Source organism: Cetorhinus maximus, chromosome 24, assembly GCF_964194155.1.
Source record: "Cetorhinus maximus chromosome 24, sCetMax3.hap1.1, whole genome shotgun sequence".
Taxonomy (NCBI): domain Eukaryota; kingdom Metazoa; phylum Chordata; class Chondrichthyes; order Lamniformes; family Cetorhinidae; genus Cetorhinus; species Cetorhinus maximus.
The window spans coordinates 34,453,002-34,477,396 of NC_135902.1; the positions used below are offsets into that span (position 1 = coordinate 34,453,002).

Sequence of the window (24,395 nt, forward strand, 5' to 3'; positions counted from 1 at the left end):
GTGGTGTGAGCAGATAATCAAAAGATGTCAGAGACAAAAGGGTCAAAGAGGTGTTGAAGGTGGTGGTCTTTGTCTGAGAAAAGTGCTAATTAAGAATGCAAGACAGGATATTCAAAGTACAGCTCTAGTGGGGGTGGGGTGGAAAGACTAAAGGTTTTAGTTTTAGTTCTCTTGCCCACATGTCTGTCCTTGGCTTGCTGCATTGTTCCAGTGAAGCCCAACGCAAACTGGAGGAACAGCACCTCATCTTCCGACTAGGCACTTTACAGCCTTCTGGGCTGAATATTGAATTCAACAACTTTAGATCTTAAACCCCCCTCCCCCCATCCCCACCCCGTTTCTTTCCCCCCCCCACCCGCCTTTTTTTTCAATAATTTATATAGATTCTTCTTTCCCCACCTATTTCCATTATTTTTAAATCTAAAACTAAAACCTTTAGTCTTTCCACCCCACCCCCACTAGAGCTGTACTTTGAATATCCTGTCTTGCATTCTTAATTAGCACTTTTCTCAGACAAAGACCACCACCTTCAACACCTCTTTGACCCTTTTGTCTCTGACATCTTTTGATTATCTGCTCACACCACACCCTCAATGTGTCTCTTCCCCCCCACCCACCTTAAACCAATTTATATTTCTCCCTTGTTGAAACTATGCTTCAGTTCTGCTGAAGGGCCATGAGGGCTCGAAACGTTGACTGATTTCTTCTCCGCCGATGCTGCCAGACTTGCTGAGTTTTTCCAGGTAATTCTGTTTTTATTTTGTTTTGGATGTTTGAGTGACAGGTTAGCCAGTAATGATATTGGAAATTAGGACTATACAAAAATACGGGTTATTTTATTATTTTGTACGTTCAATTTTTTGACAGATGTCTTCAGATTAAATTAGGAAATTGTGTTGAAAATCAGCAATTCTTCTGTAGTTTATAGTGTGAACTGGTTTAATTGCTTAATTTAGAAATCTACCAGGAAGAGATCATCTGTTTGCCCAAAGGAACGTAGGCATGAATGGGTGATTCCAAACTCAAAGTTAAGAAACTGTAAAAAGAATCAGTGTAGCAGTTAGGTGTGCATAGAGAGGGCCAAGCAGACTAATGAAAGTTTGGTGGTTTAGTACTTCAGAGACCGATTTTAAAAAAAATTCATTTCATGGGATGTGGGCTTCACTGGCTGGGCCAGCATTTATTGCCCATCCCTAATTACCCTCAAGAAGGTGATGGTGAGCTGCCTTCTTGAACTGCTGCAATCCACGTGGTGTAGGTACACCCACAGTGCTGTTAGGGAGTTCCAGGATTTTGACCCAGCAACAGTGAAGGGACGGCGATATATTTCAAGTCAGGATGGTAAGTGACTTGGAGGGGAACATCCATGAGGTGGTGTTCCCATCTATCTGCTGCCCTTGTCCTTCTAGATGGTAGTAGTCGTGGGTTTTGAAGGTGCTGTCGAAGGATTCTTGGTGAATTCCTGCAGTGCATCTAGTAGATGGTACACACTGCTGCTACTGTGCGTCGGTGGTGGAGGGAGTGAAAGTTTGCGGATGTGGTGCCAATCAAGCGGGCTGCTTTGCCCTGGATGGTGTCAAGCTTTTTGAGTGTTGTGGGAGCTGCACTCATCCAGGCAAGTGGGGAGTATTCCATCATACTCCTGACTTGTGCCTTGTAGATGGTGGAAAGGCTTTGGGGAATCAGGAGGTGGGTTACTCGTCGCACGATTCCTAGCCTCTGACCTGCTCTTGTAGCCATAGTATTTATATGGCTAGTCCAGTTCAGTTTCTGGTCAATGGTAACCCCCTAGGATGTTGATAGTGGGGGATTCAGTGATGGTGATGCCAATGAACATCAAGATGGTTGGATTCTCTCTTGTTGGAGATGATCATTGCCCAACACTTGTGGCGAATGTTACTTGCCACTTGTCACCCCAAGCCTGGATATTGTCCAGGTCTTGTTGCATTTGGACATGGACTGCTTCAGTATCTGAGGAGTCGCGAATGGTGCTGAACATCGTACAATCATCAGTGAACATCCCCACTTCTGACGTTATGATGGAAGGAAGGTCATTGATGAAGCAACTGAAGATAAAGCAACTTCTGGCTAAAGGTTATAGCAAATGCTTCAGCCTTATCTTTTGCACTGGTGTGCTGGGCTCCTCCATCATTGAGGATGGAGATATTTGTGGGGCCTCCTCCTCCAGGGAGTTGTTTAATTGTCCACCACCATTCGCCACTTCTACTTGTATATAGATTAGCAGAAACACAAGCAGCAAAATAATACCAAGCACTAGTCAATAAGCTGAGAATATTTTCAGTCTGAGTTGGAGCAACTGAAAAATGGAACACTTGCCCAAAAGTGTTAAGAATGCATACATTTTATAGTGCAACTGATGCTTGCTGTGAGAGTGAGAGGAGAACGAATTAAACAAGTCCCAAAGCAGCCTGATTAACATGATTTAGGAATGGTAACTAAAGGAGAAACAATGGATAAAATTGATTTCCTTGAGGTTGTTCACCATCTTGTAATCTTCCATCACAAAACAGTAAGACTGGAAATACAGATTAATACATAATTACTGCTAATGCTCCTCCACTCCAGGTGGTGGATTACAGAATACAATTAAGCAAATGCCCTGTTACTTCTGACACCCCATCTAGACGGTTGTCTAGATTCCAACCAAGACAACCCAAGGCAAGCAAGTTTGAGACAAGATCTTGTGACCTTTTGGAAGAGTTGCAAGATCCAGATTTATGACATGGTTGGCCATCAGTCCACACTCCAGATAGCCAATGATGTATAAAAGTGTGCAGTCTTCAATGTGGAGACTTTTAAAACAGACAAAAGATGTGTTCAAAATATAAAATGGATACAAGTAATTGTACAAATATATATATATATTATATATATAGATAATATATAATAAAGAGAAGCAAACTGTTCATTTGACATGCAATAATATTTTAGGGGATAATATTGGGCCATGGGTGCTTCACATTTTCAGTTGCAATTCTTTTCAAAACCGATCTAATGAGTGCTTATAATCACATGGTGTTTCTCTTGAAAATCTTTTTTTCCCCTTACATCACAAGGATTGTTTAAAGTTAGTAAGATGGACATGATCTAGCAATAAACTTCCACTTCCCTCACCATCTCCAAAAATGGGCATGTTGTTCCTAACTAACTAATGCTTTCTATAATGCTTTCAATCAAGTCAGAAAAGCTAATTGCAGAATTGTCTTTCAAGTCAAAGTTCTTTAAAGTGTAATGTTTCTGAAAATGTATCGAGTTATTTTTAGTTGACGCAACTCTTTGGTTATAGTGTTTATAATTGGCTGAATGTCAATATCATACTTAACTGAATACTAATATGATGATTGTGAAACAAGCTAAAGATTCATCAAATAACCTGAAAAGGAATAGAGCTCTCACCTAGTATTGCTCAAAGGCAAGTTACAGGTGTGGGAATGGAATGAAACAATCAGCCATAAAACTGCAAAGGCAAAGGGGTAGAGCAGTGTGACAGTGTGTTGGAACAAGGAGGAGGTACAGTAACACAGGAGGTCCAAATTAATACAATGATGAAGCAAGGTTTGATATCCCGCTACCTAACAACTGAAAACAGTAAATTCCAAGGCCTGAGGCAGGTGTAGAGTTCCCGAAACCTAGGCCAGATTGAAGGTTTTCTTTGGGTTGTGTGTGGCAGTATGATTTCTGTATTACCTTCAATGTGTTTGTACCATTATTGTTTATATGTACTACAAACATGCTTTCCTGCCTTTATTTCAGCTTCACGCCAGTTCTTTTCACCTCTTGTATACAGTTAGATTATATTTTCTGCCAACATTATCCCAGATAGATTTTTTCCCTCAGAGGCTTGTATGACTTTGGAACTCTGCTTCAGGAGGCGGTGGAAGCAAGGTCATCGGATATTTTTAATGCAGAGGTAGATAGATTCTTGTTAGGCAAGGGGATCAAAGGTTATTGGAGGTAGATGGGAATGTGAAACTCAAAACACAAACAGATCAGCCATGACCTTATTGAATGGCTGAGCGGGCTTTAGAGGCCCGAATGGCCTACTTCTGCTCCTATTTTGTATGTTTGTATCTAAAATTCATCCTTCGTAGATAATATAAGACACTTTACAATAGTTGCGGGACTTCAAATGCTAAGCTCTGTTTAAGAATCTGAAACAAAATAATACATATTATGTTCTGAAATAGTGCTTGTGTGTGTCTGCTATGACTCAGAACAGTACACTTCTGGTTTTGAAAACAATTGACCAAAAAAGGTTAAGATTACCCATCTTGAATTATAGTGACCCTCATATTTCATAGTAAATTGACCAATCTTGGTTCAGGAGAATCAGATTTTTCTTCTGTCTTAAAGTAATTGGGACTAGCCCTATACAACCCCTTGCTCTGCCGCTGAATAAATGCCCAGAACCTGCATTACTCTGTTCATTTTGATCTACAGTAACTTATAAACAACCTCTTTGAGAATGTCAATGCATAGTGGTTTGGCACTAATGGAGAAGGCAGAAAATAAGGAAAGCAAGTAATAAGGCAAGCTAGAAAAAAAATTAAATTCTCATATAGTGCTCAAAGTATTTCACAGCCAATTAAGTACATGTGAAGTGTAGCCCCTGTCAAAATGTATGAAATACAGTAGAAAATTTGTACACAGTAAGTTTTCACACAGCAATTAAATAAATGACCAGATGATTTTTTTTAATGATGTTGGTTGAGACATAAATATTGGCCATGACACCAGTAGAACCATCCCCCCATTCTAATTTGAATAGTGCCTTGAGATCACCCAAGAAGAACCATATGGGGCCTTTGCTTAACATCTCATCCAAACAATGGTACCTCAGACCATGCAGCACTCAAGCAGTGCAGAATTGAAGCATTAAGTGAGGTTAGGTGCTCAGGTTTCTGGAGTGGTGCATGCACCCATGGTCTATTGTTCAGAGACAAACATGCTCCCATTGAGTCAAGATTAACACTTCAAAGTTGATTGTGCATCTAAAGTATTGAAGTGTGACTGAAACAGGCCATTTTGCTGGTTAAAAAATGGTAATATCCTGGAGTTACTGCAACAGCATTGGCCCTCACTGAGCTTGTACATAAAGAATTAACCAGAAGTGAAATAGAAAAGACACCTAAGAGGATAACTAAAAGCCAAAACCATACTTATCTCTCCTGAAACTCGGGAAAAAAACAGCAGGACCTAATTGTAATGTTAAGAATTTAGATGACCTTTCCAAACTTGGGAAAAGGAGAAAAATTAACTGTTGCACAATCTTTACCTTACTTGTCAACATGTGGCAAGGACATCAAATCATTAAAAATAAAATGATTCCTAGAATCAAAACAAGGTTTGACAAGTTTTTGGTGTATCTGAATGAGGAATTAAAATAAAAAACTCTAATGATCCGAAGCCACATACAAATTTGCATGCTGAATTCAAACGTTTTTCCTTCTCCTTATTAGAGGTACAAAACAATAAATCCAACAAATAACTAAACAGTGGAGCTAAAATGCACAGAACATTGGTTTGAAGAATATCAAATGACAACTGGATGGCAATGAAACAAAATGTGATATAACATACTCAAATTCACAAATGTTGAAAACTTACTGTTTTAAATCACTCATATTTCAGCTCCAAAACTCAGTCAAAAAAAACAAAAGATGAAATATTGGTTTTACAACCAGTGTTAATACAATGTAGCCAGTAACAGAATGCAGCTTTAATTTGAATGCATGGTATATTCCTCAATCTTATGGGGAAAGAATTTCAAAACATCTTTAACTTACCTTGAGGAAAATTCTGTTGTTAGAAACAAAATTTTGCTCCAACTAAAAAGACGCTTTTCTCAATTCTGCAAAGCAGAGTATTGTACAGAGAAGAATGACTGGGAAACAGTGCACATGTATAAGCAACTGCACAATAAGTTCACAGTATGGATCCAATTTAGAGCTGACAATGATGCTGCTGAAATTCAGGGACACAATAAAGAACTGGATTCAAATCCACACTTATAATATTTTGCTCTCTGTCCTGGGGTTTAAAAAGGTATTTGCCAAACTCGGGGCTGATGTGAAACAAAAACGGGAAATGCTGGAAAAACCCAGCAGGACTAGCAGCATCTGTGGAGAGGAAAACAGAGTTAACGTTTCAAGTCCGTATGACTCTTCAGTCATATGCACTCGAAACATTAACTCTGTTTTTCTCTCCATAGATGCTGCCAGACACGCTCAGTTCTTCCAGCATTTCCCATTTTTATTTTAGATTTCCAGCAGCTGCTTTTAGTCCCGGTTAATGTGACTCTATTACAATGGGAACTAGGTAGATTCTCAGCCTAGTGGACCCGACCAAAATGCAACCGTGCACCCTAATCCAGTCTATATGCTTTATATTGACATACAGAAGTATGCATTTAGGCTTTAAGGATGTATTTTCTCCCTCTAAAATGCAATATTCACCAAAAGCGGGTAAAGTTTAGCAATCAACTGGTTTCTAGGCCCGTGGCAATGTTGTTCTACAGCTAATCATTAAAGGAAATGCAAACCACAAGTGGATATACTGCATTCCAATATATCTTTCTTCCATCGGTGGACGTATCTTGCTTTCATTTCCACCTTGCCTAGTTAAGAACAGAACGTCGTTGCGTTATCGAATTATACAGCACAGAGGGCAGCCATTTAGTGTGGCGTGCCCGTGCGGGTTCTCCAAAAGAGCTACCAATTAGTCCCACTTCTTACATTTGGATTGCTCTGGAACTACACACTGGTGTGGCCATGTGTGAAAGTTGGGCATTCACTTCTTTTCTACACCTCTTCTTCATACACCACCACCTCCCGCCCTCACCAGCCAAAGATCAGGATATGGAAAAGCTACGTTAGAAAGACTGGGTAACACAACATGGATGGGTGAAACGAGCCAACACATTTTACTTCGGGTTAGGAAGTAGTTTACTAATACGAACATTTAGATTTATTTTATTATAACCTTTTTGAGTAAGCCTTGAAATTAAACTCAAACTCTTCAAAGTAATTGGCTCCATAACTGCAAGAAGCACCAATGACAAATATTGACAATACATCAACACAACAGTGCCATTTACTGGCAGAAATGTTGTACTACATGGGAAAGGATTCCTTTGTTGGAAAAACATTTGTGATGGATGAACTTTCACTTTGAAATTATTTAATTTTGTTGTGCGATGTGTTGCCGAACAAATCTACAAAGACAAACAACTTAAAAGTCAACAGTCAAGCATTTAACATGTAGTATTTAAATGCGAAAGTTAATTCCAAAGTAAAAATATGTCATTACAAGAAATAATTTCATTGTCATGCATGCGATCTTGTGCTTTTAAAGCAAAACCCTGAATAACAATTGGTAGATGTGCTTTGCCACAAAATATATTTCAAAGTGGCGTCACTTTCTCCACTTGTGTCTTTTTAATTCTCTCCAATGAGAGTCAACTGATGTATATAAGGATTACCACCATTATTTTTGCTAAAAATGCCCATGTTTACGAAATCTTGCCATTACATACACAGCCATAGGGATAAAACTGCAAGCCAGCAAATACAAGAAATGCAGAAGTATCGTTTTCAGGAAAAGGGAGAGGGATTTTTCCTTATCCTTAGTCCTATTTTGAAGGCAGCAATTTACCCTGGAGTTATGGCCCTATGAGATTCAGACAACTCCTGGCACCTCATCCGAGTGGCAAATCTTTATGCTTGAGCCTATACAGCGAGCATCAGTGAACTATTCAACCATCAGACAGTCCAATATCTAGTTACGTACACTTTTAGGATGGGAAACTTGGAAAGATGGCCCCTCCCCAGTTAAGGATGCTGGTTCAATGATTGTACACCACCCCCTAACTACCTTGATATAGACTGACTGCTTAGGTGATCACAGCTAGGAATTTTGAGACCAGTTTTCTTCAGAACTGACCTTATATGAACAGGAATTAGAAGGCCTCGTCAGAGGGGGGCAGAGTTTGTTTAGGCCATTATCTGATTCTTCTCCTGCTTCCTTCAAGAGGTGAGTCAGACATGCTGCACAATGGTACATTCCACCTGGCTATATTGTCACCTCACCCTGCCCCCATACGCCGAACAAATCTACCAGCAAGTGTACGCATTGTTCATTTCACTACTGCTACTTTTCAGAACAGCCGACAGAATGAACTAGCTTGCTGTTTGGTATTTTTGTGGTCAAGCAGATCGTACGCAAATCAGACTTTCACAGTTCAATTATGTACTTGAAATCATGTACAGTACAAAAATGGTATATGGTTACGAGGTACCCATTTGCTGGATATTATCTCAAAGAATACAACTAGCTCAAAAGAGCCTGTCATCTGAACCAAGGAGGAAAAGAGAGGAAGAGAATTGGTCATAAAAATGATTCGGTCCCAGATGCCCAACGTACCGAAGGTGGAGGTGAATTTCTTCCAATCAGCGGAACATTTTCGTAGCGAGGATTTCCACCGAATAGCACAGTGTTATTCCTGTTTGGGAGAATGGAAATTAATAGTGCAGCCATTAATTTCCACAGCAAATGTAAAAATAACCAGAGTCATACTATCACTTATGGTTTCTGGAATAATCACTCCTTCACTGAACTGTTTTCAGAATTGTTAGACGTAACCTGCTGCAATACGCACTGGCCAGGTAGAGAAGGTAACAGTCCCAACTTTAGCCATTATAGTTATCATCAATCAATGAGATTGATTTTCATCTCAATCTTAATTAAGATTAAGAATCTCAATTCTTTTCAGACATTTAATCTCCAGTATAAGATCATTGACACAGTCTCACACAGCAACACTGCAGTGTTTATAACGGGCAGAATTTTGTGCTCCTGTTGGCAGCAGGCGTGTTTGTTGGCGTGAGGGCCAAAAATCGGTTTTACGCCGTCCTGAAACCAGTTTGCAATTGTTTGCTCCATCCTCCCGTCAATGGCGGGCTACAATGCTTACGGCCGCAAAGAGGAAACAAATCTCCATATTTTAGCATCTCGTAATAAGCCCTGCTCGCCGGAAACATCCCCCCCCACGCTGGATCATCCGGGCAATCACGCTGACGTGTTTCAGGGCTGTACACACGCGACGTGCACCTGGTGAGCTGCACTTCGCTTGAGACTTCGAGGTTTGTTTGCTTACCTTGCTTTGGGCAGCACTTGTGGTCATCAAGTCCTAGCTCCGCAGCCGTTGAAAAGCCACCCACCGCTTTGCGACTGGACTGGTAGGTAGGGACCTGCCTGTGAGCCGTGCAAGGCTTCGCAGACAGCACATCATCACTTTTTAAGGGGGGCTCACGGGCAGGTCTCTACCTACCAGACCAGTCGCAAAGCGGTGGGTGGCTTTTCAACGGCTGCAGAGCTAGGACTTGCTTGGGGAAGGGGGAAGAGGTGGCCTCAGGCAAGGGAAGAAGCTTAAGGGCAAGGGCTGTATTGGAGAAGGAGGGATAACCCAGGGTGTTGTGTGGGGACACACGTTGATTGGTACAAGTGGTCTCAAGATGGTGAGGGCTGAGGAGGCAGTCTCCAGAGGAGATGAGGCCAGATGGAGATGTGAGGGTGTATGTGAGAGAGTGAGTGGTGATGTCCCTTGAGCTGGCAGTGAGTGAGATGCCAGTGAATGTGTGATGGCCTTGTGAGTGAGAGAATTTAGTTTAGAGTGATGAGATGGTTGCCTTACCCTGGCACAGATGAGATCATTCATCCTCTTTCTGCACTGGATGGCCAACCTTTTCTGTGCAGCCTTGGCACCGACCACTACTGCCACCGCCTCCCACGCCAGAGTGGTGAGATTGCTGGACTTCCTGCAGCCAAAGCGGGGGTGAAGGATATCACAGCGGGCCTCCAAAAGGCATTCCTGTGACGGCTCACTGAACTTTTCTTGGCTTTCAGGGCCATGTCTTCACTGGAGCAGCGCTGGTCTGCAAACATTGAGAACTGTGTGCACGGCTACAGTTTAGATATGGCGCCTAGAGTGAGTAAACAGCGAGGTAACAGCATGGTGGGCGATTCAGAGGCCGCCCACCAGCGAGTTAGCGTGTTCCCTGTGGCTGCATAATTAATGAGGCGGAAAGCAGATGATACGGCGCGAAAACTCGCCATTGCGGTTGGTGGGGCAAAATGCACCCGCTACCGCACTTAAGTGCAAATCTGGGACGATTCCACCCAATGTGTTTATCATGATCAGGTAAACTAGGTCTCTTGTTTTGCTGGTGCAAAACCTTTTTAATTGAACAATACATACCTTCACAAAAGCATCAGAAGCCTACTTCTGCTTCAGTAGACAGCAGTTTTAGTTTGGTTTAACAGCTGCTTTATTATTTATTTTCATCTATTTCAATCCTTGTCCATGTTGAATATTGAAATAAACTTGTTGCTAAAATTGCAACTTGTAACATAACTTATGGTGACCGGGAAATCTTCCCATTTATGACAAAATGTGGAAAAGAAAAGCTCATAGTGTGGGGGCAACATATTGTCATTGATAGAATATTGGCTGGCTAATGGTAAGCAGAGAGTAGGCATAAATGGGTCATTTTCTGGTTGGCAGGATGTAATGAGTGGTGTGCCACAGGGATCGGTGCTCGGGCCTCAACACGTTACAATTTATATAAACGATTTGGATGAGGAATGGTTGCTAAATTTTCCGATGACACAAAGATAGGTAGGAAAGTAAGTTGTGAAGAGGACATAAAGAGGCTACAAAAGGATATAGATAGGTTAGGTGAGTGGGCAAGATCTGGCAAATGGAGTATAAAGTGGGAAAATGTGAAATTGTCCATTTTGGCAGGAAGATTAAAAAAGCATATTATCCAAATGGTAGGAGATTTCAGAGCTCAGATGCAGAGGGATCTGGGTGTCCTAGTGCATGAATCACAAAAGGTTAGTATGCAGGTACAGCAAATAATTAGGAAAACAAATAGAATGTTATTGTTTATTGTGAGGAGAATTGAATACAAGAGTAGGGAGGTTATGCTTCAGTTATACAGGGCATTGGTGAGACCACATCTGGAGTATTGTGTACAGTATTGGTCACCTTATGTATGGAATGACATAAATGCTTTGGGAAGCAGTTCAGAGAAGGTTTACTTGACTAATATCTGAACTGGACGGGTTGTCTTATGGCAGTGCTGCTGCCTCCCAGCTCCAGGGACACAGGTTTAATCCTGACCTCGGGTATCTGCCTGTGTGGAGTTTGCACGTTTTCCTAGTGTCCACGTGGGTTTCCACCGGGTGCTCTGGTTTCCTCCCACGGTCCAAAGACGTGATGGTTAGGTGGATTGGCTATGGTAAATTGTCCTTCTGTGTGTGTGCGTGCGTGTGCCCTTTGATGAACTGGCACCCACAAGGGTGGCCCATTTAAGACAGAGATGAGGAGAAATTTTCTCTCTCAGAGGGTCGTGAATCTTTGGACCTCTTCCTCAAAAGGCAGTGCAGGCAGGATCTTTGAATATCTTTAAGGCAGAGGTGGATAGATTCTTGTTAAGCAGGGGGGCCGGGGGGGGGGAAGAAAGGTTGTTGGGGTAGGGAGGAATGTGGCGATGAGGTTAAAATCAGATCAGCCATGATCTTAATGAATGATGGAGCAGGCTCGATGGGCTGAACTCCTGCTCCTATTTCGTATGTTCGTAAAACACTGCACATTACAGTATTAGCACAGAGTCTGAATGTGTATTTAAACCAGGGGAAAGAATTGGAGCTTAGGATAAGGGATGCAGCCGGATTTTCCTCTGTCACTGTACTTACATATATTCAGGTGCAGGTGCTGGGGTGGCTGTTTGAGTGGTGGTCGTATTTGCAGGTGGCTGGAGGCTGACCTGACTGCCCAAACTACTGTTGAAACTACAAAAACTGCGTAGCTGGCCTCGGGTTGGGTTATGGGCTGCTATGCGACGAGCCTGAGGATTAAACGGATCTGCCTCATCCATATCATCATAATCCCGATCTCTGAAACACAAAAGGAGCTCAGTTAGGCCAGCAGCAGTTAAAGAACAACACACTGAACCCGTGCAGCCATGGCCCATCAGAAAGCACAGATTGTCTTGCCGCACCTAATTCCTGCACATAAAACCACAATAGCTCATTTGGCTTAAGTTTCGTTCCTTGCATGAAATTAATTAAAATTCAGGTGCTATTGTCACCTGCTTCTGACATAGCAATGTAAAACCAAGAACAGTTTAACAGATTTGCCTAACATGTTACCAGTATAATTAAGCTGGAGTATGATAACTGGAGATACTTACCACACAAGGCTGACCACAATCTGCTCAGTATTTAGTTCAGAGGATGGGTGGAGATACTTATTGTGTAACGCTGACTGTAACCCGCTCGTGACTTAGGCTGACTGGATAACCCACAACCTATCACTGTGGTTTTACTAAATGCTATGTGCAGGGAGGATAGTGAGGTTTTAGAGAGGGTGCAATGCATATTCACTAAGATGCTGATTACAAATTTAACAAAAAATGAATTGAAAAAAATAGATCTTTTCCATTAAGCACCACAAATTTTGCAGCGATATGACACAAGTGTTGAAAATTATGGAAGGATGGGGATGGGAGGGGGTGGGTTGAAGAAGCAGGCTTTTCAGGGGTCAGGGCTAGAGCTATAATCTCAAGGTTACGTGAAAGAGATGTCGGACAGAAAGCAAGCAAATTTTCTTTACCGAGAACTTTGAGGCTGTGGAATTCACTCCATGGATAGTGGTTAACAGAAATTATATCATCCTTGAAAATTAGATTGGATAGATGGATGAAGGAAGAGAGGTTGAAGAGATATTATAGGACAATGATAGATAAGTACGATTAGAACTATTTGCCCGTGTTGAGGGTAACACCAGCACAGACTATTTGGGCCAAATGACCTATTTTTATGATGTGATTATGCATTTCAATGTACTTGGTGATCAAGTTTGCTTACATTATAAAATCAATTGAGGAAGAACTTGTGCCAGTTAACGTGATTTTAAATAAACTGCACCCCTCTCTTCTAGCTTAAACCCCTCACTAGATTTTATTTTCTGAAATACTTTCTGTCTATTTACAAATCAAAAACAACTAAATGACCAAATGACTTAGATGTCATTAAGCATGATGGTGAAGGTCAAGCGGTTAATATCACTGCAATTTTAATGCTGTATTATGGTTTATAATACTCCTAGCTAGTTGGTCTATCTGGTGTTATCTAACATAATGTATACTTTTTAATATACACTATTGGCATGCTTTCTTCGCTTGTGTGCTGAATCATCTGTTTTAATGCTTACATTGTGCAATCAAAAGACCATTAGAACTATATTTTGTATGGTGAGGTACAAGGACGTACTTTATAAATCTGAAGAATTTAGATATTCACCAGCATTTCCATAGCCTCCAGAACTATAGGCCAAGCGCTGGAAAATGGGATTAGCATAGTCAGATCTTTGTTGACCAGCACAGACACGATGGGCTGAATGGCCTCCTTCTGTGCTGTAAACATCTATGAATCCATCAGTCTGAATATACTCCATATCGCTCGAGGTTTATACCAATCCCTTGTCACTCAGTATTCCATTATTCACTAGGTATAAAATGCTGTACTATCACTTCACGTGAATACACATTTGTTCAGTAAGCAGTCATAAAAATATCAACCAGATTTGTTACCTTATGATCAGCCAATCACACATGTGATTTCCACAGTGCTTACGACTATTCCAACAGATACATGAATCAGATTGGATCATTTGGGTAAAAGCATCCTTTGCAACAAGATACTTTGTCCAATCATATTGTGAACATTGCAGAATGTATTGCGAGTAAGAATACAACAATTTGTTCATGCAAACTGCATATACATTGCAATACCTCAATCAGTAGAATCCTCTATTAAATTTTGGCATATGTCAAAGTCTCTAGGCATACACAGTTATGGCTCGCTCACTATTGGAAAAGCACTTAAAAAAGTCTTTTTATACAGAATTGATTAGAAACTACAACATGAAAACAGACAGGATGGCTCAACGACATCACATTGGTGTTTATTCTTCAGGCAAGCAGCAGTCTTGATCCCATATGGCCATTCAGTTCGCATTATCCCTTCGTTCTCTTCTTCAACCGCCTACCTAAGCTATTCTTAAACGTTGACGTGGTCTCTGCTTTAGTCATTAACTCAGTGAGATAGGTAGGCCATTCTGCAGCCTCACAACCTGCTGAGTAAAAAGGTTTTCACCTGCTCTCTATCCTAAATCTTTTACATTCAACCTTATATCCATTTCCCCTTGTTCTAGATCCCTCAATCATTTGAAAGTGTGCTTCTACTGAGTCTGACACCATTCATTCATAATTTCAAATACTTCTATCAACTCAAGCTTTAAATTTCTTCTCTTCTTTATAATAAGTTTCTCTGTATTGTGATGACAATCTCCAAAATCAGTATATGAGACATGATGCTCTGGCACTTACCTGATTGCCAAGTGATTACAGGCACGAGATATTGCACAGATCAGGGCACAGAATGCAGCTGCAGCCAGGATAGAAAACAGTGAAAGGTAGAGTAATCCCTCAACCCCATCGTAACACACACCAATCAGGGCATCCAGATAGTCCTATAGAAAAGCAAAGACAGAAGTAAGTTAGGAGATGAAACATTGTACAGTGTTTGATGAACCAATCAACTTACGATAACTTGGTAGTGCAATGTTACTGGACCAGAGATATATAAATTCCTAACCCTAGTTATGGTGTTATCTATATTATATAATGTACAAAGGTCAATTTTAACTGAGGTCGACGGCAAGGAAAAAAATTGGGCCACGTGTAAAATAGACAGCCCACCCAATGCTGCCCATTTCCTACTGGGTGGGAACAATTAAAATCAGATCCACAATGATTTATTCTACTGTTACAGTGCAGCTACTGTAATTACTATCTCCCTTTAAAACCAAAAGGTGCAAATGCTAAGGAAAAATAATGGGGGTGGGGGACAGTTGGAAGGGAGTAAGAAAGCAACAGAGGAGGAATCTGGATGGGATGGGTTGGGTGAGTTTGTGTGTTTTTTTTTAAAGCAGACCCCTCTGTGACATTGCCCAGGATCACACAGGAGGACAGCAAGCAAGTGCATCAGAAACAGACATCATGAACTCAGATCCCTTGCTACCAGTTCCATCCCTCTCTTGGCCCCAGTCTCAGGCTAAGTGGTGTAGCTGTGGCATCCTGAGTTTATTCTCAGATTTAATATCCTTTCTGCCATAATGATCTTTTGTCTCCTCCTTTAAATATTGCTCACCTTGGTAACATTGCTCACCTCTGGCCCTACCCCAGACTTTTTTCGACTGAAACTCTCATACATTTGTCTGTCATCTCTAAACTGAACTATTGTAACATCATCCCTCCTTTCTGCAACTCTGCATGAACTCCAATTTGTCCAAAATTTTGTCCCTTTGAGTTTTTTTTAAAAATGTATTTGTTCACAGGATGTGGCATAGCTAGCTAGGCCAGCATTTATTGCCCATCCCCAATTGTCCTTGAGAATGTGGTGGTAGCTCTGATCATCTATAACCCTACATTGCTGACCTACTTTTGTCTCCTTGTCCTGCAGTGCTTTAGACCTCATCCTTATTTTATATTCCTCATGAGGTCACCTGTCCCTATCCTTACAACCTCCTCCAACCCCAGGCCACTGTCTCAACTATCTCCTTCCTCTAACTAGCTAATTCTTCACACACCTTTGGTAGCATAATCTTCAGCAGATCCTGCACTCTAGAAACATTTTCCTCAGTCTCAAACTCCTTCTGTTCTTTTAAAAACCATCTCAAAACTCACCCCTCTGGTCAAGCAGCTAAACTCTCCCTCCTGATGGCATAATTTTTTCCCTATGGTCACCTGTGAAGTGCCTAGGAAAGTTTTTTTTTGAAACACTACATAAATGATTGCTACAAGTTGAAATAGTTTTTGCAAACAGGTAGCTATTTTTCACTTATTAAAAATGTTTTTTTCACCTGTGTAGCCAGCTGGCTAAATAGAAAACATGGTGTAAGATTTTTAAAAAAGAAGTATTTGCAGCAATTTGATAGCAAACTGTTCACCTTGACCTTGCTCAGAAATCTGCATATGAACAAATTACAATTAATAAATTTGTACATCAACCGGCTGCAAAAGTTTTATGAAAATGTGTGATGCTCAAAATCTAAGGAACACAGGCAATGCACACAATATGTATATTATACATAGTATATGTATAGTACACACATATGTATAGTACACACATGTATATAAGATATATATAAATGTATAGGTGTGTAAAATATTTACATAGATGTATATGATGTAATTATGTATAGATGTAGATACTAGTGGATCTCCCCAGCATTGTTCACGATTAAATTGGATGATATGCTGCTTTATAAGGACGGAAACGTTGTATCATGCAATTCACAAAAGTAGCATTCTGCTCAAGTCGAACTCTGTTCCTTTAAGAGCCGCAAAGTATAATTGTTGTGAAGTAAAAACAGGCTCAGGTTAATCAGACTATTTATTCGGTGAGAGAACTTTGTAGTTTGAAGTGTGTTGTTCAATGTCAGTCCACATCATACAATCATAGAATGGTTACAGCACAGAAGATAGTCATTCAGCCGGTCGCGTCTATGCTGGCCTTCTGAAGGAACAATTCACCTAATGCCACTCTCCTGCCTTTTCCCCTTAGCCCTACAAACCTTTCCTTTTCAGATGTTGATTCAATTCCCTTTTGAAAGCCTCAAATGACCCAGCCTCCGCCACACTCTCAGACAGTGCATTCCAGCTCCTAATCATTACTTATTATGCCAATTATCTTAAATCTGTGCTCTCTGGTTTTTGATCCTTCCACCAGTGGAAACAGCTTCTCCCTATCCAATCTGTCCAGATTGATGATTTTGAATACCTCCAACAGATCTCCTCTCAACCATTTCTTCTTCAAGCCCAATTTCTCCTATCTCTCTACACAACAGAAACTTTCTCTCATGAATCTTTTCTGCACCCTCTCCAATGTCTTCACATCCTTCCTAAAATATGGCGCCCAGAACTGGGTGCAATACTCCAGTTGGGGTCAAACCAGTGTTTTATACAGATTTAACATAACTTCCTTTCTTTTGTACTCTTTGCCCCTATTGATAAAGCTCAGGATACTGTATGCTTTATTAACTGGTCTCTCAACCTGTCTTGCCACCTTCAATGATTTATGCACGTATACACCCAGGTCTTTCTGTTCCTGCACCTCCTTTAGTACCCTTAATTTTATATTGCCTCTCTGTGGTCTTCCTACCAAAATGAATCACTTCACACTTCTCTGCTTTGAGCTTCATCTGCCACTTGTCCCCCCATTCCACCAACCTGTCCTTTTAAAGTTCTACATTATCCTCCTCATGATTCACAATACTTCCAAGTTTTATATCATCTGCAAATTCTGAAATTGTGCTCTGTGCCCCAAGGTCTACGTCATTAATATACACCAGGAAGAGCAGGGGTCCCAAGACCGATCCCTGAGGAACTTCATTATAAACCTTTCTCCAGTCTGAAAAACAACAGTTCACCACTACTCTTTGTTTCCTGCCACTCAGCCAATTTCATATCCATATTGCTACTACACCTTTTATTCTATGAGCTCTAACTTTACTCACATGTCTGTTGTGTGGTACTTTATCAAATGCATTTTGGAAGTCCATGTGGTAAGCTTCCTTTGAATCTTGTCTTTGTCTTTGCAGTTTCCCTTTAAGGAGCACTTTTACTTTATCCCTGATTTTGTTAATTTAGTTTAATTGTTTGACTCAAAAGAGTTACACCACATCAACAGCATTCCCTCATCAACTCTCTCAATTACCTCACCAAAAAACTCAAGCAAGTTAGTTAAACATGATTTGCCCATAACAAATCCATGCTGGCATTCCTTAATTAACTGGCATTAGCCCAAGTGACTATTAATTTTGTCCCAAAGTTTCCCCACCAGAGGTTAACCAGTTGTTGCTGGGCTTATCTTTACACCTTTTTTGAATAAAGGTGTAACATATGCAATTTTCCAGTCCTCAGTACCACCCTTGAGTCTAAGATTGGAAAATTATGGCCAGTGCCTCCACAATTTCCACTCTCACTTTCCTTGGTATCCTTGGATACATTTCATCCGGTCCTAGTACCTTATCAACTTTAACTATGGACAGCCTATCCAATGCCTCCTCCTTATCAACTTTAAACCCTTTAAGTGCCTGAACTACCTTCTCTTTCACTGCAACCAGGGCAGTATCTTCTTCCTTGGTAAAGATAAATACAAAGTACTCATTTACTATCTCAGCCATGCCCTCTGCTTCCACGCGTAAATCCCCTTTCTGATCCCGATTCAGTCCCACTCCTCCTCTTACCACCTTTTCACTATTTGTAAGCCTATAGAAGATATTTAGATTCCCTTTTGTTAGCTGCCAGTCTCTTCTCATACTCTCTCTTTGCTTCTTTTATTTTCTTTTACAATTCCCCTCTGAACTATCTATATTCAGCCTGGTTGGATAATTATATTAGTTCAGACACTTAAAGGGTTTAAAGTTGATAAGGAGGAGGCATTGGATAGGCTGTCCATAGTTAAAGTTGATAATTATATTATCCAACTTGACATCTGTCATAAACACAATTTTTCTGCTTCATCTTAATCTCCATTTCCTTCATCCACCAGAGAGCTCTGGATTTACAGTCTTGCCTACTAATCTTTGGTTCCAATTTATCTGGCCTGATCCATTCTTATCCCAATGAAATTGGCTTACTCCAGTTAATTATTCTTACTCTGGATTGCTCTTCATCCTTTTCCATAGCCAACATAAACCTTATGATGCAATGATCTCTGTGCCCTAAATGTTCCCCCACTGACACCTGATCAACTTGCCCCACCTCTTTCCCAAGAAACAGGTCCAACAATGCCTCATTTCTCATTGGACCGTTTCATGCCCAGTAAAGGCATATCCCATTCCTAACTTCAACATGGACTTCATTCAGTATATAATTGCCTGGAACTGCCTTTTCTTTTAAAATGGACATTGAAAAACTGCTAAGGTGGCTGCTGAAGTTTAGGTGACTTTTACAATTTCTGCATAGACCCAGAGCTACCTCAATTCTCCAGAAAGTTCCTAATTGAATGACCACGGGTGTGAGGCCCCCTTGAATGGGCATACCAAGACAAAATCATTTGTGGAATCACATCTTCTATGGTTTGTGGATTTACCCAAAACTCAAAATCTATGGACTCCTAGACCCACAGTCTCTCAGCTTGAAACTTAATAAAGAGAGCTATAGAGAGACCAGTTCATCATAAGAAGGTGTGAATGGTCACCATCCACCCCTCCCATTGTGTAGCAATGGCTTCTAACTTCAAATCATTCTGGGTGGATAATAGAAGATCATGTAATCACATAACCAAAACCAACCACAGATAACACGTCATTACCCCAAGAACCATGGAGAAATCACTCAGTCTGTAAACGACACAGCAAGAAGCAGCAACATTTACGCCTTAAGGTTGAAGATTACAACATTGTATGCTCTCCAAGCCTGTTCCTTTTCAAGTCAGAAAACTGACCTGTTAATAATAAGACCACAAGCAACTATCTTGGTGACCTGCTGAAAATCCACCTCTTTGAGAGAATCCTGCACTGACTTTGATATATGACTTTAGTTATTTAATTCACCTAGCTACATTTCAAGAGTGGAAAAGAACCGCTTCTCCATCAGACCTACACTGAAACAAGTCAATCACATGAATTACAAACTATTCTTTTGTTTGTAACTTGTAAAAGTGCACTATCCTTTTTAACTGTATTTTCCTAGAGAGACAGAGCGAGTGAGAGTATGTGCGTGTGTATACACGCGAGAGTGAGTGAGTGAGGAGTAAGCAAATGAGAGTAGCATGAGTGACATTGCATTAGATTTTCGGAGTCAACACCTAAATAAAGAATCCATTTTATTTAAACCCAAGAAAAACGTGCTGCTGGTTATTCAAATTGACTATACACTCAGGTTGCTAAACACCCAGGGGTATTTTCAAAAACACATTATCATGGATAATAAGGGAAGAGAACAGAGGTTTCAGTTCTCTCTCATGCCTGTCTGTAACAACTGGAAACATACTGTAGAAAATTCTCCTAAACACACTCTAGGAACTCTTGCCACTCTCTGCCTTTTACACTGTTACTATCCGAGTCTATATTCAGATAATTAAAATCCCCCATTATAACTACTCTATAATTCTTGCACTACTTTGTGATGTCCTTGCAAATTTGTTCCTCTACATCGCTCCCGCTAGCCGGTAGCCTCTAGACTATGCTGAGCAATGTAACTGCATCATTTTTGTTCCTTAGCTCTAGCCAAATAGATTTTCTCCTCGACTCCTCAGGGACATCTGCTCTCTCCAGCACCACAATTTTCTCCTTAATTAATACTCCGACTCCTCCACCTTTCCATCCTTTCCTATCTTTCCCGAGCACCTTATATCCAGGAATATTTAATACCCAACCCTGCCCTTCTTTGAGCCAGGTCTCCATTATCGCCACAACATATTTCCACATGGCTATCTGCATCTGCAACTCACAAATCTGATTTAATACACTCCATGCACTCAGATACATATACTGTTATCCTAATTTAGACTTTATTACTTTCCCTCTTACACTGAACCCACCTAATACCTTACTATTTCCTACTCTAGTACTATCTGTCTCTCCAAGTCTTCTTTGCATATCTCAGAAGCCTCCTGAAATTTCAGCTTATTTTGCATTTTTACCAATGTGTAGCACTTGGAGTGTGACATCTACAGTGTGAACAGCTTTAAAATAAAATACTTTCAAAGGGTGCTCCTTTATATACTCAAGCAAGACTTGTTTTCTTTGCAAAACATTACCAGTTAATAGGATGTGATTTCTCAGCATTTGAAATTGAAGGTACAACCCCACATTGGGCTCCCATTAGCTAAGAGCTCAGTCAATGAGCTGCTTAATTCACAAAATGGGGAATCAACATAATTTTTATTCCAGCAGCCAATCAGGAGCTGACATTCATTGACTAAATTAGAACACAGCAGTACCTCCCATAGGTAAAAGATAGCAAACAGAAAAAGAAAATGAAAAGAAAAACAAAAACATAAACTTTTAAAACAGGCAAAGGTATCACTTTGCTTCTTTAATAATCTACCTTGTGGAGTCCTCGGCAGTCAAGCATTGCTGTGAGCTGGTGTAAACTGGATTCAGATCTATTTAGCAGCAGCTGTATCCCAAGAAGGTCTTTCTGCGAAAATAGAATGGACAGATTTTTTGGGGATAAAAAACATGTTCAGTCATACAAGTAACCCCAATGTCAAAGTATCAGAAATAACATGCAGTCACCCAATGGCTCAATGGGTTTATTAAGGGAATAGGCAATTTATGCTGCAATTGGGGAAGATCCAAGTTTACTTGCAACCAATGCAATTATATTATTTCAGCTAAGGAGCACTACAGGTCATAACAATTATTTGGTAGAGAGGTACATCTTAGGCAGACTCCAGAGACAACAGTGTAGGCACGGCAAGAGAAGCCACTGTGGGAGATGCTCTGGCTATGATTGGACAGTAAGAGTAGAATAGGTTGGATAACATAGGAGAAGTGCTCAAGTAGGAATGGTGTGGTTGACTTTGCCAAAAGCTGCAGAGGTCGAGAAGAGAGAACATACCATAGTCACAGTAAAAGAAGATCCATTGGTAACCTTGGTTAGGGCAACTACATTGTTGTGGGAGGGGCAAAAATCTGTTTGGATAACCTGGAAAAGGGTGTTTTTGAAAAACAAATGGAGTTGGGAGATAACAACATGTTCAAGGACTCAGTCACAGTAAGACTGAGAAACAAATCAAAGGCTTTGCAAAGAGAATTTTTATCTGCTACCTTTGCCATTGGGAATACTGGCACTGCAATATGCATCATTCCTTGGATCTGTCGTTCCATGGTAGTCAGAGATCGCTGGAAAACTGATAGAATCTATAGAGGAGATAGAAATGTTTCTGATTCAAACAATATGTTGCACTGAAAATTCAAAAATCAAATACTTTCAGTTTCCAAGTGAATTACTTAGCTAATAATAATAGAAAAAATTCCTCCTTTCCAAAAAAAAAACCAAGCTTCAAATTGAACAGATACAAACAGCATTTGAGAGGAAAAGACCTTCAGACCCGCCCAGCCTGTCCCACATAATTGTGATACCTTGTGAGTCACAATATATACACTTTCCGCCCCTATCTGAAAAGCATTCCTTTACCTCATCAATTCAAATCCATACAAATGAAACTAGCACCACAGAACTTTTCAATATGGAAGCAGACTCTTCAGCTCATTGCATCTATTCCAGCTTTCTCAAAGACTTATCTTCTTAGTCCCATTCCCACACCCTTCTTTTTCAAATATATTGACACACAAAATGAAGAACTCGGTTTGCACTTGTATTGTTGGAATAGAGAACTCAGCCACTTAATTTCGCACTCTACATTATAGCCATTTAAAAATGGCCACGACCTACTTCCTAAAATATTGCATACCTGTTGAAATGGGTTGCTTATGCTGTGGCTGCAATACAGGTAATAATGTACCACATCTGTAAGAGAAACAAATAAATATCAGTTAGAAGAACTCCCAGAGGCTAACTGCATTTATTATGTGGTGAAATTGTGTGTGTGTGCATACATCTTGTAGGAAGGTCAGCTGGTTTGAAGTCAATTTCTTGATATGAGGTAAGCTAAATTTGAAAATTATAATTTCAGCTGGTGGATGAATTATTTGGATTTCTTTTTTTTTTTGGAAAAAAGAGATGGGGGAATATGCTGAATGACCTGTGTCAACGTCACTGTTGTTCAGTTGTAATTTTGTTTCTTTGACGATTTGGATGCATTATCTAAATTATGAAGAGAACAGTAACATCAAGGAAGACGTGGACAGATTAGTACGTTGGGCAGATAAATGTATGAAATTTGAGACAGAATAAGGAGAAATACATTTATAAAAAGAAAAAAACCCTAAAAGCTGTGAAAAAAAAACAACAACTTGGGGCAATTCAGATTTTTTAAAAAATCTAAAACTGGGAGAGGACAAGTTGATAAAGCCGTTGATCAAGGATAGATTCCAACTTTTTATATGGAGTGGTATAGAGCACAAAAGCAAACTGGTGTTAACCTTACACAAATTATTAGGTTGGCCCACAGTTAAAATATAGTGTCCAATTTTGGGAATCTTGCTTTGGGTAAGACAGCAAGGCCAAAGGCAGGATACAGAAAGATTCATTGAGATGATACTTAGGGGTGAAAAGTTTTAGTTTGGAGGGGAAACTATGGCTCATTTTGCCAGAGCAGAAAAAGTTAACGTCCCCTCAATGTTATCAAAATTATGAAGGGTTTTGATAAAAGTGAGTCTGTAAATAAAGGGCGTAAAATTATCGCCAAAAGGAGAAGTAATATATGTGTAAAAACACAGGAGGTTGTGGGTACATGGAGCATCTGAGCAAGAACTGTGATGGAAGCAGAATCTCAAAGCTTTTAAGAGTCGATACATTTTTTAAAACGATAAAAAAGTTTAAAGGTATTGGAAAGTGAGTGGGATTGGGACTAGGTGGTAGTTCTTTCAAAAATCTGGGAAAAGGCAGGATGGGCCGAGTGGCCCTCCTCTGTACTGCAAATGTCTGTAATTCTATGTGCATGTATGGATAGGGTGATGGCAGAATCAGCCTGGGCTCTGACAGAGCCCGCAGACGAAAAGCTCTCACTTACTGTCTGGGGGTCACATACTGGCTCCTCAAGCAAAGGGATTGGAAGACCACTGATCCATAGAACTGTATTCCCATGTCAATTGCCAACTTTGAGGGAAAGGAGAAAGTAAAGGGGCATTTTTTTTTTGTCTTGAAGAGCGTGCAAGGTTACCTGAGTTAATTTTATGGTGTGTCATGTTCATGATGAATTTGTCTGGAGCCACACAGAAATCACTGATACCCTGAAACATATGAAAGTTAAACAATTTGTAATGACAGAAAAAAAGAGCTCTAATAAGTTTTTGTCAGAAAAAAGATTGAGGAGGAAGAAATATAATCCAAGTATACTGGAGTGATATCAAAATAACACAGATGCTTTCAAACATGTAGTGAACCTGCTTCCACAGTTCTATAGTTGACAACATCACTTATACAAAGATTTCTACATCAAAACTGTAGGCAAAAATCAGGATTATTTGTGCATTTATTTACAATTTTCAGGAGCCGAAAGGTTATCTGGAAGATTCTGCCTTCTTGCCTACACCACGCCCTTTCTAATAAAGTTGGCATTGCTTATGAATGATTCAAATGTTTCTGTCAAGACTGATCTTGAATGCA

The 24,395-nt window shown here is 40.3% G+C and overlaps 1 protein-coding gene across 1 annotated transcript in view; it reads right to left on the reverse strand.

Moving 5' to 3' along the window:
- ttyh2 (tweety family member 2) overlaps positions 1–24,395 on the reverse strand; it is a 144,047-nt gene that overhangs the window by 7,893 nt on the left and 111,759 nt on the right. The window contains exons 8-14 of the mRNA XM_078571005.1: positions 23,950–24,019; positions 22,579–22,634; positions 21,932–22,024; positions 21,207–21,299; positions 14,475–14,617; positions 11,779–11,979; positions 8,443–8,521 (exon numbers count right to left, since the gene is read on the reverse strand). Of these exons, the coding sequence (XP_078427131.1) occupies positions 8,443–8,521; positions 11,779–11,979; positions 14,475–14,617; positions 21,207–21,299; positions 21,932–22,024; positions 22,579–22,634; positions 23,950–24,019 (735 nt within the window). The remainder of the gene's footprint in view (positions 1–8,442; positions 8,522–11,778; positions 11,980–14,474; positions 14,618–21,206; positions 21,300–21,931; positions 22,025–22,578; positions 22,635–23,949; positions 24,020–24,395) is intronic.